The sequence below is a fragment of the Mya arenaria genome, chromosome 2 (assembly GCF_026914265.1).
Source record: "Mya arenaria isolate MELC-2E11 chromosome 2, ASM2691426v1".
NCBI lineage: Eukaryota > Metazoa > Mollusca > Bivalvia > Myida > Myidae > Mya > Mya arenaria.
The window spans coordinates 31,717,616-31,735,164 of NC_069123.1; the positions used below are offsets into that span (position 1 = coordinate 31,717,616).

General features: G+C 35.8%; 1 protein-coding gene across 1 annotated transcript in view; it reads left to right on the top strand.

Annotated features, from left to right (window-relative positions):
* LOC128208482 (intraflagellar transport protein 140 homolog) overlaps positions 1-17,549 on the top strand; it is a 42,224-nt gene that overhangs the window by 13,726 nt on the left and 10,949 nt on the right. Inside the window, exons 7-24 of the mRNA XM_052912047.1 lie at positions 376-464; positions 1,495-1,601; positions 4,201-4,343; positions 4,557-4,649; positions 5,581-5,691; positions 7,004-7,174; positions 8,164-8,291; positions 9,633-9,750; positions 10,604-10,770; positions 11,445-11,616; positions 12,427-12,558; positions 13,094-13,320; positions 13,800-13,977; positions 14,625-14,708; positions 14,930-15,036; positions 15,762-15,857; positions 16,454-16,586; positions 17,201-17,344. Of these exons, the coding sequence (XP_052768007.1) occupies positions 376-464; positions 1,495-1,601; positions 4,201-4,343; positions 4,557-4,649; positions 5,581-5,691; positions 7,004-7,174; positions 8,164-8,291; positions 9,633-9,750; positions 10,604-10,770; positions 11,445-11,616; positions 12,427-12,558; positions 13,094-13,320; positions 13,800-13,977; positions 14,625-14,708; positions 14,930-15,036; positions 15,762-15,857; positions 16,454-16,586; positions 17,201-17,344 (2,400 nt within the window). The remainder of the gene's footprint in view (positions 1-375; positions 465-1,494; positions 1,602-4,200; positions 4,344-4,556; positions 4,650-5,580; positions 5,692-7,003; positions 7,175-8,163; positions 8,292-9,632; positions 9,751-10,603; positions 10,771-11,444; positions 11,617-12,426; positions 12,559-13,093; positions 13,321-13,799; positions 13,978-14,624; positions 14,709-14,929; positions 15,037-15,761; positions 15,858-16,453; positions 16,587-17,200; positions 17,345-17,549) is intronic.

A 17,549-nucleotide genomic window follows, 5' to 3' on the forward strand; every position in this document is an offset into this window, starting at 1 on the left:
ATTATTTGATGTATTGCATTGAGACTTTATACAATGGTCTCAAACCACCCAACCTAATTGAGTAACCAAGTCACCAAGTTAGATAACTGTATTTTGCAAATAATGGGCCTTTATTATTACACTTAAAAATTCTGGTTAAAATTTTGCATGTAACCACATTTATGTTAATATCTCAGCACATCATGAATTGCATTGGAATCTAATCTAACAGTGATCCATGCATGTTTCACCAAAACTTTTCAATCCTTACCCTGAAAAGCGGCGGAATAGTCGAGCGCGCTGTCTCTGTGACAGCTCTTGTTAGTTAAGTTTTACTTCCATTTTAACAACACTAAAAAAGTACTTGTCATTAATATTGCATATTTTTCTCTTCAGGTAAAACTGAGTGGGCGTGGAGAGAAGCCAGTGATTGACTGGGCCGGAAAGGGCATTCTTGCAACATCTACTGGAGAGGGTGTCATCAGGTACAAATACTTAAGAAACAACAACAAAGTAGTGTCATAGCCTTGGTGTTGTTGTCGTCATTACTCAAAAACTGTTCATGATATTTCAATGAAACTTGGTACACATGCAAGAGCGATAACAGATGAGTGTAAGTGTATGCTCTGCAACGCTCAAAACGTCACTTTAGTGCAATAACTCAATAACTGCTTCAAATGCAGTAATTGAGTTATTTCACTATGGCGACAAAATGTTACATAGAAAATCTTTTATTTTTCTGGAGTTATCCTTGGGCAGAATAGGAATATTGACCCTTTAAGTGTGTAGAAAAGGTATTTAACTGATTATAACTATGACTATGACCGTAATACTCACTTGTTATGTAAAAAGTGAATAATTACATAAAAACTATTACTAAAAAAGTAATTTTAAAGCAGAGTTTATAAACGTGTTAAGGTAAGAATGTTCTATGGAAGATTTTACCTTGGACATAAGAAAAAGTAACAGATTTATACAGTGAAAAAAGTAACAGATTTATACAGTGAAATGCTATTGTATGTAAACCAGTCAATCTAGTGTACGGTTGCTCTAGTTGTTAAGGCCTCTCTCCATAGAGGTGGTGGGTTAAACCCCCACCAAGGTGTGGGTGGTCTAGTTGTAACAAACGTCTGCCTCTCAACCAAGAGGTCATGGGTTGAATCCCCACCAAGGTGAGGGTGGTCTAGTTGTAACAAACGTCTGCCTCTCAACCAAGAGGTCATGGGTTGAATCCCCACCAAGGTGAGGGTGGTCTAGTTGTAACAAACGTCTGCCTCTCAACCAAGAGGTCATGAGTTGAATCCCCACCAGGAATGGTTTTATAAGAGTGGTATAGATGTTCAAGTGTCTGCCTCTCACCCGCCCTCTCACTCTCATGGCTTTTCAATTTGGACAGCAGTGCTGGTTTCTACCCAGGATATGGCCTCAAATGTGCTCTTATAAGCTATCAGTTATTGACACTGTCTATGTAAAGGAAAATAGTGTAAATTACTTTAACTGAGTTGTTTATTTAAGGATGTGGGACTTGGAGAATGAAGAGAACTACATCCTGCATCTTGACGGCCATAGTGGCTATGATTCCAACGAAAACATTACCTGCCTAGCATTCTGTGATAACAAAGGTATGTAAAATATTAAGTCTTCGATGTCAAAGGTACCTGATTGTAAACTATAGACTACATCCGCCACCTTGACAGACATAGTGGATAAATGGCTATGATGTCAATGAAACCGTTACCTAACTCTCAATCTGTGATATCAAAAGCTATAGAAAATGAAGCCTTCGTTTAGATTGGTAGTATATCTCAGTGGCAACTGGCATATACATGTTACTGTAAGAGGTAAAAAAAACATTACTAAAGAAAACTGTGTTACAGTGTGCTATCAGAAGACTGTTGAATCTTATACAGTTGAAATCCATTGAAGTGATATCGTTTGGCTCATTTCCTTGTTGGCTCAAACTTGTAAAGATTTGATTTATTTTTACTCTATGTAAGGCTCGATATTAGCGAGGCTCGAAGTATTCTGGGCAGTCCCTAGGATATCAAGTTAACAGGTTTCGACTGTAGTAGTACAAATATGCCTTATTTGCATGTAACTCTTTGAAGGATGATAAAGTTTATAAAGTTTTTTGGATGAAGGTCAGTGCATCTGAAAATTATTTAAAGCATATCAGGATTCTCAATAAGATCGGGCTGGTGGCCAAAACGGAGGGTTCAAATGACTTTAAGATCGGTCCTGGCATAAAATTAAGTTATAGATATATAGTGATCTGTTCATATCATATAAGAAATATGTCTATTTAATTTTGTACAAGTATGTGTTGTAGCATAATATTAAACTAGGGATGCAAACGAATATTCGATCAAACGTTTGGTATTCAAATGTCAAAATCGGTGTTCGAATATTCGGAAAAAAGATTAATGATACTAATTCTCAATAAAGAAAATTAAAAACCTTTTGCCTACAACACTGCTTTTGTTTATAAAGTTTGTTTGTTTTGTTTTTACAACGACTGGCCCCTAATGCCAGAGGTGTGAATGTGATGACAATACACTAAACACGTGTCATATGTCATTAAGGGACATATCGTCGGGTACTGTAAAAAGTCCCCTTACTTTTACAATAACTGACTAGGAATCGGCTTTAACACCAATGTTTTGTCTTGGCTGCAAATTAAGCTGGGCAACATAGCTCAAATCGCCGTGATGATTTGAATGCCATGTGCTACAATAATGTTGTTACATATATGTGCTTTAAGTTGTTTTCCATGTTTCGATACAATGTTCGCGCTTTAAAATGTAAATGTATAGTATAGTGTTTTAGGATATATTTCCTCTATTGTTGAACTCTGGATGAGTCAAATCCAGATATGTTTTCGTTTTATTATTTTACTAGTTCCCGAGTTGGTTTGGGTTTTCCATAGTTATATTTAGTCAATTTAAAGATCAATCTCAGAACGAGGCTGCTTGTCCTATGAAAAGACCCTCCGTTGGCGCAAAATGCTATTTGACTAGGAATCCATCTAATTTCACATTGTTTACACATATAAAGGCAGCGAAATTGAAATTATTTGATTGTGTTGTTTGTCTGTGTATAATGCTGTTTTTTTTCTTCCTGAAAATTGCGAATTTCAAAGGCTTATTTGGGGAAATCGAGGTCCGCCGCTATGACAAATAGGGTCAAATAGCCCCGGCTATTACTTAAGCGAATGATAATAGTAGTTTACTACATCATCCAAAATATGTATTTCGGTAATCAAATATTCGAATATTCGATCGAAAGTATTACCGAATATTCGAATATCAATTTTGCCATTCGTTTGCATCCCTATATTAAACACATACTTTTTAATAATAGTTTTATTACAGTGTCTTTGTTGCTTTTCTGTTCACTACCATTTTTATGCTTGTGAAGTTTGGGGATCTGGTAAGAACAAGTTGTTAGATTCGTACAACATAGTTGAACATGAAGGATAAATAATCTACTGTTACATCCTTAGGAGTAAGCTTGCAGATATCTGGTTTAACATTATCAAAAATATTGTATTGTTCGTGATTCTCTTGGTATTGAAGTTGAACATCACTTTGTTTGAATGTAAACTTTAACTGTCAAAAAATATCTCCAGGCATTAATATACAAAGTGAAATATACAAATATACTGCTTGACCCATTTAATTTTTGTCAGAGTAATATAATAGTGTATTGTGTGTCTTGATAGTTCATCTCACTATAGAACCTCATGAACTCTGTCTGTTTGCTATATAACATAGAGTCATAAGTACACTCTCACTTCTACAATTTTCATGTACAATGTAATTGACTGAGTATGTATGTATTCATTAGCATATCTTTGACTCAAGACTATTCTTTATAGCTGTTGAACAGATGTGTTTAAACTGTCAATCTTAAGTTATGGGAAAATATGTATGTGTGTGTGTGTTTAATGTAGACCTTTTAACATTTCAATTCAATTTTCATGGTAATTTGTCGTAAGCTCTAACTGTTAATATAAAAAGTTATCAAACTTAGACTTTTTGATTTACAAGCCTTATTCTTACACTATTGCTTGGCATAAAATATACTATATAAAATCCAGATTTGGATCAAACCCGGACAGCATTTTGCGGGTGCAGGGCTTGTGAGCTAGTTCTAGTTTCGACCGCTGTATTTATGAATTTTAAGTTCAATTTGTAACTGTTGCTTGTTTTGAATCTCTAGGTGTTCTGGCAGGAGGTACAAACATGGGCAATGTAGCTTTGTGGAAGTTCTCTCCCCCACCCTCAGGAAAGAAAGTAGATGGGGAAATTAAGTGGAAACTGCAGACTCCCGCCACTGTGGAGGGGCCGGTACAGCAAGTTCAGGTAACTTGAATAACCAGCAATGGTTTGATATTAACAAAATTATGGTTGCCAGTACATAAAAGGCTACTGCCATGTTCATTTTGTGTAATACTTTAAAATGACATAGTTTTGTCAATTGTTTTAGTTTAATAGCTCTGTATTACTAAAGTATATCGTAGGCGGAGTTTTTATAGACATTCTATATATAGACATTCTATTTATGGCCTATTTCAGTGGGGTTCGACAAAGAACCTTCTGGCTGTCAACACGATAGCCAATGTGTTTATGCTGAGTGAGCATGTGATGAGTGCCCACTTCCGGGACCAGGTATGTAGGAAATTATTTGCCTTTCTAATGTGTCGACATTAGAGTAATGATTGAGTAACATGTCTTTTTATATGCAACTCTTGATATAAAGAGTAGCTTGTGTTGGAAGTTTTTGCTTGTTGTTGTCTTTTTTCAGAGAAACAAAACTCGAGGTTCGTTATAGCCTCTGGCGTCATTTTTGTCAGTGGTGTTGTTGTCGTCAGTTTCGTTATATGCAAAATCTCTTACCAAACACTAATGCTGGGAATGAGCCATAACTCAAAACAGTTCAAGATATTCCAATGCAACGTGGTAAACATGTTGCTGATGACAATATCCAAATGTTTATCAAGGCCCATAACTGTGGCTTGAATCATTTTTTAGTTATGTCTCTTAGGCAAATGAAGAAAATAAAACAACAGAAAAGTCATTCGCCCTGCGAATCTTTTGTTAAGAAACAAAGTGTAGGTAATGTGAAACAATTAGTGTTAGTGACAGCAGTGTGGAAACATTTTTGCCATGAATTGAAAACATGAATTTGAAACGAAATGAAAGTGAATGTTGAGTCATTTGTGAAGCAAGGCCCATTGATCTTGTCAGAGTATTTGTCGAATTATGCTGGTGAATTGATTGAGAAAATTTGACTTGCAATAGAATCCGATTACAGCGCTCTGGTTAAGCATCTACTCAACATTGATAACCATATTGTACATTTTACATTTCCCAGCAATGGCAGCTTGCCAGGCAGAATATCATGTTGGTGTTTTACAACTTTTAAGAACTAGTACAGATATGTTTCAATTCAGTCTTAGGCTTTTAAATACTACAAAGGCTATAGATTACCCTTGACCCTCAAACAGGCCTTAAGTGGCCCTCTGGCCCCCGCATCAAATAAATGATTTACGATTTCCAGTGTTAACCATGTTTCACATTTTATTACTTTTTGTCACAGACTGCAGTGGTCCAGTTTGGTCCGAGCTCACTGTCCATTGAAGTCTTTTCGAATGGAACCCACCATGATTTGAAGACAGACATACAAGTTAAAGGAATATTCACAACTAAGGTGAGTTTTGAATTCTCATATATGATGTTTTGTATTGTCACCTGTACTAATAGGCCATTCTCACTGTCTTTGATGTAAGATAAGAAGAAGAAAGGTATTTTACTGAAGTTGTCGATAAATTACTGCAGATGTAAACAGAAAGATGTTAAAGATTAATTCATTCTTATTTTCGGATATCATAATTATACTGTTGAAAGAAAAATATTTAAAAAATAAACAAGATATTTACAAAGTATAGGCACATTTCAATTTTGTGTCTAGATGTTCTGTCATGTAAATATAAACTGTGACTTAAGGATAAGTCTAAAAGATTATAAGTATCTTCCATGGCCGAGAGTGTAAGATAGGTTCATTCCGACCCGAGCGTAGGGTGTTTTGCGGAAACGAGGTTTACCGAGTTTCCGCAAAACACCCTGCGCGAGGGTCGGGATGAACCTATCTTACACGAGCGGCTATGGTAGATGCTTTTTCTCCCACCTCAGTTAAACAAAATTAAGTAAAAATGTATTTTTTGGCTGGAACTCTTTTGTGCTTAGTGAAAATAATTGCGTATGGATATGCGATAATTCGTGGTTGTCATGGATATTCGCGCAGTGATTCAGAGTATGTAAATGGTCTGATCGGTCTTTAAATAGTTCTAAGAAGAGTGAAGCATTATTTCTTGAAAGGTGCGTGCAAACTGTTTTCTGATGACATTTGAAGCGAGAAATAATTAACTAGCGTTCTAAATATTGCCACAAGACAAGGTTTCCATGATGCGCTACAGACGACAGTCTTCAACAAGGGAGGTAATTACATTGTGGTGACCATTAAAAGAAGTTCCATACGGGCATTTTATCTTCGCCCGTGGGCAAGATAAGAATTTCTAGCATGGTTAAATTATGGGATCTACTTATCTGAGGTGGGAGAAAAAAGAATCCTTGAAAGTGCACAATAAAGGTTGATGCAAAAAAACTCTTTTTTTATCTTTTTGATTTGTTTTTGTGCACAAATCGTAGGTATTTCTGTTTTGTTACTTAAAGTCAAATGAGTTAGTCATAATAATGCATTAAAAATCATCAGCTGATATTGTTCCCCTTTAATAAATGTCACTGACAAGAAATAGACAAATTTTGCTCAATGAACTATGATGCAACAAAGCATGTATCCACTAATGTAGACTTGTTTGTATTCTGAAGTTAGCTTTAGCTTGTGTCTAGCAGAAGTACCATTAAACCCATTGCAGGATGCGCTCGTTAATTGGAATGATTGTCGGTGATCTTATACGATCATTGTAAAGTTTAAACTTAAAGTACCATTCAACCCATTGCAGGATGCGCTTGCTGTGTGGAACGGTCGACGTGTGATCATATACGAGTATTCGGAGGACAAGTCAACTATCAAGGCGTCCGGAAGTTTCACCACAGATTCCATGGTGATCTGCCTATATGAGCAGAATGTCTACTGTATCGAGATGCACAAGGTCCAGGTCCGCACTTTCCAGGTGGGTTTTTGTTTAAAAATATCAGTTAGCCTTAACTCTGTGAAATATATTACAATCTTACACTGAAACAAACAATTATCCTCTATATATTTTAAAACAAATAAATTTGTAATCTCATAACATGCACTAAGTTCATTTGAATTTGCAAGTTTAAATTTTGATTTTGTTTCTGATTCATGTGTTATTTTGTTGCACGCTTTTTGAAAAGATAAACCCAAAATAACTAATAAATGCATAACCAATACAGAATGTAAAATGTTTAAGTAAGTGTAAGAAAACGGTGGTGGTATTTTCTAAATTGGACAGTTTATGACAGTATGTCATCCACACGAGCATACACATACTGAATACCAAGCCTGTACATGGCAATTATAGACCTTCTGGCTTCAAAGTTTCTACAAAGACTATTAATTCCTTGATAGTTTTGAATCAGGAGCTTTACACTCCTCGCAAAATATGCTGTGTAGAATGTGACAACAGGCAGTCTCTGTAAAAAGGTCTAAAGAGATGTGTATGATGGTTTCAAATTACTGTAATTTTTACGTATTTCTCTTAAAATTGCACTCTCACAGATTGAATGTTTTGACAACTTTTTTATTTTTTGTCTTGGTACTAGCCAATTAATGAGAAAATCCATGGAAACCACTTTATATAAGACTGCTGACAAAAAATTAGATTGCACATTGTTTATATTAAAGTTCCAAAAATGATGTTTTATGCATTTTTCTTAAACCATTAGTAATGGTTTAAGCCATAAAACATTCATTTTCGAACAAAAATATGAAAACCTACGATCTGATATTTGTCAGCAATCTTATATCATTGGTTTGCAGATATTTATGCAAAAATTAGCTCTTTTCAAGGCAAAAAATAAAATAGTTGTAAAAATGGTAAATCTGTGAGAGTGCAGCTTTAAGTTTGGGGCATTTCTAAAAATGTTTCATAACAGTCAATTATAGTATCAAGAATCTAAATTCTTTTCCTAACAGGGTACTGTGAAGCAGGTGATCAACTTCAGTGATGTAGAAGGTCAGCCTGTCTGCCTGGATGTGTGTGGGTCATACCTGCTCATTGGGACTGATATTGGTGTTCTTAAGGTGTTCGACTTGTCAAGAAGGTTTGTACACAAATTTATTCATTAGGAAAAAATTGCAGATGCCATATATAGTATTCATCAAGTTTGTCTGTTCATCCATCCACATTGTTTATAAGATTTTTTTTTTAATAACTGATCAGCCATTCAAGATATCAAATTCATACTTTCTAGACTTCCTCAAAGTACTAATACCCTCTTATGTAGATAATGCTTAATTTCTATGTAATTTTTAAATAATCTAAGGTTTTCTGGGGGGTGGGTTTAAGACAGAGAGAATTGTAACAGTCTTGTACTGTTGTCTTAGGCATTTGAGTTTGTTTTACCATTGTCCAGAACTCAAAAAACCTTAAAGTGACACTCTTATTCAAAATCAGTACGTACACATGTTTAACAAACATCAATTTTGACAGATAAACCTTGAACTACTTAATACTAAATAATGCATTTATGGAAAATATTAATTACTGATACCAAGATTGTAACAGTGTATATAATATCAGAAAACGCAAAAATATTAAATGATTGGTGAATGCTAAAAAATTAACTGCAATCCACTATATTCCTTAAGGTAGAAATACTAAGTTTTATGATCATTTCTTTCAAATTAAACTTGGTATCCTTCATAAGAACCATTGCTTTCAACGTTTATTCATCCTTTTTGGAATATCAAAACAATATTATTTATTGTGGTTAATCTTATTTGGGAACTCGTAAGAGTTTCTTGAAAGATAACTTTGTGTACACATGTGTTATAAGGGGCACAACAAAGCTAATAATGTGGTATTGAATGATTGTTTAGTTATACCCCTTTTTTGACTGAAAAAGCAACTTACTACAACAGGCAAGCATGGGCATTCACCTGCCTTTTGGGGCACTTATCTTTTAATCTACCTTACAGATTAATTATAACACTTTATAAGATTTGATTTTACCAAAAATGAAAAAGTAATGTTTAAGCAAAGAGTCAATTATATTTCTAAGTCTGAGAAATAAAACTTAAGCAACAACAACCTTTTTGCAAAATGAATTTACTAAGAATTAAAAAAAAATAAAGACACTCAATTGTCCAAACCTGTTAGATTACAAAAACATTAAATATGAGTTTTGGGATAATTTATTAAACAATGTTTTTTTCCAATGTGGTGTTAAAAGTACAGAAATAACTGCAGTTTATAACTTAATTTTACGTGAAACCTGACCGATTTTGATCAGTTTTCTTTGATGATATTTAATGTGTTCTGTTGCATACGAATGCATTATTTTACTATGTTGAAAGTGTGTTCTGCTGCCTTTAATTGCATATGTGTATTGGCTGACAGAAAAAAATAAAAATCATATATGTACGCTGAATTCACATTTCAGAGAGGCAAAGCCCCACAGTCATCCCAAGAATCTACATGAGTTGGTTCCTGGGTTTGGTTCCCTGCAAGCTTGCAAAGTCAACTGTAATGGCACAAAAGTCAGTGCAGCCATCAAAATGGTAGGTACATGGGGAAATATTTATACCCCTAGATGGATATATCTGGGCACTATATAGGAGTTGTGTTTGTCATATCTCTTTTCAAAACCTTGTGTCTCATGTTGTACCATTAGTATTTCACCTACATGCATGAAACTTTATAAGTATGTTTGTCAGCATGACCTATTATGCATTTGCCATTTGTTGTATCATTTTACTCTGGCAAACAAGAGTTATGGCCCTTGACTTAATAGAAAATGATCTGTAAAATCTTGTGTCCCATGTAGCACCAGCAGTATTGCACCTACACACAAGGAACTTTATAGGTATGTTGGTCAGTATGGGCTACTCTGTGCATTGCAATTTGTTGTATTATTTTACTATGACTAACAATAGTTACGGCCCTTGTCTTAGTAAATAAAATATGGTCTGAAAAATCTGGTTTAATCAGTAGTACGGCTCTGATGGAAATCTGTCCTAGGTATGAATGTCTTCCTTAGATTCTTAATGAAACAGCGCCCAGTGTTAAATGTAACACCACTCTTGGAGAAACACTTTATTCAAAACATTCAACCATCATCCATGTCCAAATTATTGCAAAGGGGTAGAACTCTTTTAAAACAAAATCAAAGGACTGAAAGCAGTTTTTACTACATCATTAACACCTACAGTAGTCCAGTGCAATTTTAGAAGTTTAAAAAGTATTATGCTACATAAGATTATTATTCTTTGTTCAGTATTTGTTATGAATTGATTATTTTAAAAATCAAAAGTGACCTTTAGATATTCAGTAATATTAATCGAATTTTCTCTTAAAAAATGAAGCTGTTAAAAAAAAAATATTTTGAAATGGGCTGTGTTACATACGTTTCAGAATGCCAACCACCAGATTGACCCAAAGCTATATTTCTGGGACATAGAATCTGACTCCCTCTCATACTTCAACTTGGAAAGCGGAAAGGGGGAACAGGACGATTACCCTCCAGAACAGATGCTGGGAATGCAGTCAGGCAGCGCTATTGAAATGAGCGATGCAGACAGGTGGGTGCAGGTTTTTATCAATTTGGAAATATCTTGGGACAATCTATGACCTTGAAGCATACACAAAGAAATATTGTGACCCCTCTGAATGCAAACTGGTAGCAATATCAGGATGAGCGATGCTAACAGGTGGGCAGTATTGAAGGCATGACTTTTCTGGAAAAATTATCAAGACTTTTGTGTTGTGGAGTTTTGATTTCAAAGTTTCAACTTGGTCCGGGAGACGGCATCCCCTTAGGGTGACAGCATGCTGTGAGAAGACAGCATGCCTTTGAGTTGATAATATGCCCTCAGTCGTCAGTGTGCACTTCAGTGACATCTTGCCCTTGAGTTAACAGCATGCCCTCAGGGTGGGGGCATCCCTTAGTTGACAGCATGCCCTCAGGGTGGGGGCATCCCTTAGTTGACAGCATGCCCTCGGGTTGGGGGCATGCCCTTAGTTTACAGCATGCCCTCGGGTGACTGCATGTCCTCAGTTGACAGTATGCCCTTGGTTGACATTGTGCTCTCGGTTCACAGCGTGTCATCAGGTTGCAGCATGCCTTATGCACCCTCAATGAGGACAATATATATGCGTTATGTATACATTGTTGCCAATATGAATGTCCATCTTTGATTTTTCAAATATACTTTAATTACATGATAGTATTACTTTCAACTGTCCATCCTTCCAGGGGCAAAGACCAGGCAGCAAAGGACATCGCAGGACGTTTCTCCACAATGCATTACTGGGACGCCCATGACCCGAAACTGGTAGTGTGTGAAGCCCAGATCCTACCTAGGGTGACGGATAAGGAGGAGAAGAAATATAAGGCCACTCTGACTAAACAGATAGATGAGGGACCGGTAGGTTTAGATACTATGAGATAGGATATGGTATGACAAGTTAGGACTTGAAATTTGTGGTTTGTGAAGTCTGACAAGGTCGTTATATGAAAGAGGAAGAGGAATATTAAGCTGCACCGACTAAACAAAAAGAGGATGGTCTGGTATGTTTTGAAATAGATGAGATAGGATTCGGTATGTCAGGTTAAGACTTGAAATTGGTGGTTTTTCAAGTGTGACGGGGTTGTTATATGAAAGAGCAAGAGGAACATTAAGCCTTACTAAAGGGATATAGAAGGGTAGGTTTGGATAAGATGAAATAGGATACGGTATGATTAGTTATGACCACAAAACTGGTGCAGTGCTCCAGCTAGGCCTAAATAGCACGGCACGGCGGTGCCCTGCTGTTTTTTTACGACACCCTGCTATGCCCTTTTGTTTGACAGTCAATTTTCAGAAATAAGTATGAAAAAAATAAATATATATTCATAAACTATTAGTATTGGAAGTAGTTACAACACGTAGACAATATAAATTCTACATTGGCCTTTCAAATTAAGGCTCTGACATTCAATGTGCATCAAAAGTACCTATTTAGAAACCTGGCTGGAGCACTGCTGGTGTAGTGCAAAGCCTGACAAGGTTGACATATCATAGAGGAAAAGGAACTTAAGCTGCACTGACTAAAGGGATAGAGGAGGGATCGTTAGGTTTAGATGTTATTAGATAGGATACGGTATAATCCAGGACAGTTTTGTGGAAATAATATGAAACTTGTTGTAGTGTTGTATTGTATGAAATGTATCTGTGAAAATATGCACTCTACTACAGGTTGAGGTGATGGTGGTGTCATTGTTCTGTACGCCGGAGAACGGAATCCTGATACAGGACAGTTTTCCACTGTGCGATGAGTATGAGAGAATGTTGGGGATAGAGGTCCCATACCACTACTTTGTCAGGAAGGTAAGTACATTTACATTAGTTATTAGTTTAGCCAACATCTATTACGCATATTTATGATGCATTCTTACTACCAAATAAGCAGTATCACAATAAATACAACTGTTTTTATATACCAAAAAGGAAGAGTAAATATCGAAAATGATAGATACTGTGTTTAATTTTAAAGAAAGATGCAGAAAACACGGTATTTCTATATTTTGAGATGATCATTGATCTTCGTAAATCTTTAAGCACCCACTAGTTATTTTATATATGTGGGATTTCAGCTATTACACGGTTACAATTTTCTTCATCAGTAATTGATATTTTCTATAAATGCATTATTTAGTAAATTAGTAAGTAGTTAAAGGTTTATCATTCAAAATTTATGTTTGTTATACATGTGTATGTATTGATTTTAAATGCAAGTATCACTTTAACAATACAGCAATCCAAATCACTACAAGGTATAAAAAAATTGCATTTTACACATTTTGTACATTGTTTTAAACTTCAGATAACCTGATGCATAAACTATTCTGTCATTTGTTTACAGGGTGGTTCTACAGAAGGGGATGCCTCAGCTCAGGAAGACGGCCATCTTGTTCGGCCAGACACGGCTACAGTGATCTACCCAAAACTTGTGGCAAGAATGACCATGCGTGACTTTGTTGGGCTCGAGAAAAGTGACAAAAACACACGAGAGGCCATGCTGAACTTCAGCTATTATCTCACCATTGGAAATATGGACGAGGCTTTCAAGGCTATAAAACTGATCAAAAGGTAAGTAACAATATAGTTTTAAAGTTGCACACCTCACAGATTAACCGTTCAGACAACTCTTTTATTTTTTGTATTGGAATGAGCCACTTTTTGCATTAATGGCTGGAAACCAGTGATATAAGACTGCTGACAAAAGATAAGTTTTCAATATTTACATTGAAAGTTGATGTAACCAGACTGACTAGAGAAAAACATCTTGTCAAACTTGGTGACTACCAACCTACCTCACATACCCCCAGGCCGTATTGTTCAATAAAGATTCTTGTATCTTGTGTATGTTGATAAGGTTAACTTAAAAAACTGCTCTTGTGTATATTAATAAGGTGAACTAAAAAACTGCAAGGTACAAACAAACCTGCTATGAAATACTAGACTTGTATCATTGTCTAAAGCCATATATTTAAGGGAGACTTTTTGGCTTTTTCATGGAAAACTCTAATTTCCAACGTGCCCCAAAATGCTTCAAACTTCCTTTACAGTGAGTCTGTCTGGGAGAACATGGCAAAGATGTGTGTGAAGTCTCGGCGTCTAGATGTAGCCAGTGTGTGTCTCGGAAACATGGGCCATGCTCGCGGGGCAAAGGCGCTGAGGGAATCTCTGAAAGAACCAGAACTTGATGCCAAAGTGGCCACCCTCGCTTTACAGCTTGGGCTGTTTGTAAGTTTTTCTACATGTATATTGTTATTTAGTCAGTATATGGAAAGTATCTACTTATAAATTGGAAAAAAAGTTGTGATTATGATCCCATTTCCTGGTACCTTATTTAAGTTATTGAAATGCAATGATTCAGCTGTAAAAATCATCATTTACTTTTTTTCAAACAGTGGATAACAAGTCAATTAATTTGTGTAAAAAATCACATAGGTAATCATGGATTCTCTATTTAAGCAACTTTTTAATATCAGGCATTGAAATTAGTCTTTTGGGTGAACAAGCCTGGATTCATATACTATTGCTTGGCATTACCCTTTGAACAAGCCCTGCTGTGTATAAAACCCAGAATTTGAGGAAGGCCAGAAAGCATTTTACAATTACAGGGTTTGCGGGCTTGTGCCAATTTCGACCACTGTAATATATGAATTTAGTTGTGGACATAAGCACAAGCCAGCAAGCCCGGAACTGGTAAAAAAATCAGGGCTTGCTGAAATTCAGGATTTTGTATAACAGGGCTTGTTATTTTTTATAGCCCTAGTGTAAGAATTTGAGCTTGTAAATCAAGAAATCTATTTTTGATGACTGGAAATGTAGCAATTTCCATTAACATAGCTGCTTAATAATATTAACTATGAATTTTCTGTTTATAGGAAGATGCTGAGCGACTTTTGAAGAACTGTAAGCGATATGACCTGCTCAACCATTTTTACCAGTCTTCAGGCCAGTGGGGAAAGGTAAGGAGATTTATACTGCAAAATATATAAAATAAAGAATCAAACGTTATATAAATTGTTAAATTTTAGACATTTGACAAAAGAAAATGTTGACCACTAAAAATGTTGTGATTTTAAATATTGTGATAGAACCCATTCTTTCATATCTCAATATATAGGTAAATTATTGTTAGATATATACAACTTCCAGTGAAGCTAAAACAATCAAATGTGTTTTGTAGGCAATGGAGACGGCAGAGATGTATGATCGAATCCATCTGCGCACCACATACTACAACTATGCGAAATACCTGGAAGGCAAGGGAGAACTTTCTGAAGCCATACCCAAGTATGTACACAAAACAGTGGGCGTAATTAGAACAACCCCCCCCCCAGCCTTGCACTGGTAAAATGGCACTCTCTGGGCTTGCTCAAGTTTGGATTATAAATAGCAGGGGCTGTTCAGAAGTTTGTTGCCAAGCACTAGTATAAGAATTTGGCCTTGCTCATGCAAAAGTTTATTTTGAAGACAGCAAAACAGATGTATTATAGCAAATAACCTACTTAGGTTGAAGTATAATCATAGCCTTAATGTCATCCGAGCTATGCAATAACTTTACTTTAACCTTAAAAAACACAGGTTGAAACTTGGTACACATATTTCCAATGGCTTTTCACATATGTATAAATGGATGTGATTTGTCCATGGCTATAATGGCTCCAATGAAAAAAGGTAACATGGTTGTTTATTTGTTGTTAGTATTGACAGTTCATTTTTCTTCAAATTTGAAATCCGGAGCCATGAAATCCCTCAAAAGGGCTCACAAATAGCTAGTTTTGCTTATGCGGCAGGGTGCTTCACCCCCTTTGAACTCCATTTTGGGCACCAAACCCTTTGCCAAAATGGTTTCAGTTCTTCAGCTGCTAGTGCACATCCCTGGTATAGCATGATTCCTCACTCTGGCTAAAATAATTGTCAATGGCTCTTGGCCAATCTCAGAGACATGACCGGACGTTGTCATTTACAGTTGGCCTTGTGTGCTTTAATTTGAGGTGTCATTTTGTATTTTTCAGCTTTGAGAAATCAGACACCCACAGATTTGAAGTACCCAGGATGTTGTTTGATGAGCCAGACGCCTTGGAGCAGTACATCCTTAAACACAAAGACAAGTAAATAGCCATAAGTTTAATATCTTAGATAGATTTAAAAAAAACACTGTTTGTTCTCTCAACAAATATGCCTTAAATAAAAGCAAAAACTTCAAAAGGTCCTTATATTTTGTAAATTTGACCCATGGTTTGTACTGCTAAAACCTTGAAAAGATTTTGAAATTGGGAGACGAGACTGGTTGAATAGTACTTGAACGGAAGCTAGCACCATAATTAAGCAAGTTGTGCACATGTAGGCCCATGTCCTTTCAAAATCGTTAAGCTCTGTAAGTAAATCAAAAGCCTACGAGAGATTTACACTACCCTGCAGTTTTAAAAGCTTTGATATGACTTTGGAAAATCCTTGAAATTTAGAACAAGATTTCGGTTCAAAGTTTTTACACAGTTGGCTGTCTCAGTATATGTAGAACTTAGAAAAATTGATACAATACTGCCATTATGAAGGCTATTTGAATTGAAATTTTATATTGACCTTGAAAAGTCCTTGAAATTTAGGATGAAAGATATATTCAATGTCCTTAAGAAGCCTTTTTGAATTTAAACTTTATTTTTACCTTGAAAAGTCCTTGAAATTTAGGATGTACTTTATATTCAAGGTCCTTACACAAGTGGTGGGCCCAATACATGGAGAGCCTTGGAGAAATGGACACAGCCTTGCAGTTTTACGAGATGGCCCAGGATTATCTCTCTCTTGTCAGGGTCTACTGCTACTGTGGAAATATGGACAAGGTTGGTAATGTTTTACCTTGTTTGTTGAATGAGGAAAAACACATTCAGATATTGTCTTAGCTATGCTTCTGTCATCACTGATGTCAATTCTTGGCAGAGTTTAAAACATTGATATTAAAATATTACCCTGAAACTTGGTACACCTTATCACAAGTATGTTGCAAGTATCTATGACTGCAACATCTCATGAGCTGTGATACTTGACTAGCTAATAAAAAATAACAAGCAATGAAAAGGCAATGGTATTGGCTGGCATTGCTTTTTTTTATAAATGCTAGAACAGTTTTTGAAATTTCATTTTTGAACACTTATAGCAGACAATGTATCATTAAGGATCATGAAGTGAAATTATCTTCCTAATTTCATTATATATTTGTAAGAATCGAAGAACACAAGTCAGTGTTTATGTTTTAAGCATGCTTGACAAACCAATAAGAAGTCTCTTAGCCATCTGTGATGTTCATACATATAAAAGGTATGTACAGTTATGATTGAAACTCGGCACTTATGATTGAAACTCGGCACTTTGATTATGAATGTCCATAGCATTGTACTGATCCAGAGTATGATCTCTTACCTATTACATATGCACAACATGTGACTCAATGTTTCAGGCCAGTGAGATATGCAATGAGACAGGGGACCGGGCTGGCTGCTACCATCTGGCCAGGCAACTGGAAAATCAGGACCATATCAAGGAGGCCATACACTTCTTTCAGAGGGCTGAGGCTTATGGGAATGCCATACGCCTTTGTAAGGTGAGTGAAAACTGTAAAAGAGATATGACAATATAAAGTGAAATAAAAAAATATCTTTGCTTCTGAAAACAGGCCTAAATTTCATGAGCAATTTAAATTCCATCATAACAGAATATACAGCTTTTTAAGGTGAAGAACAGTTAAAAGTAGATATGAAATGAAAAAAAAAAAATAACGAAAATTTATTAACTTTGCTTCCGAAAAA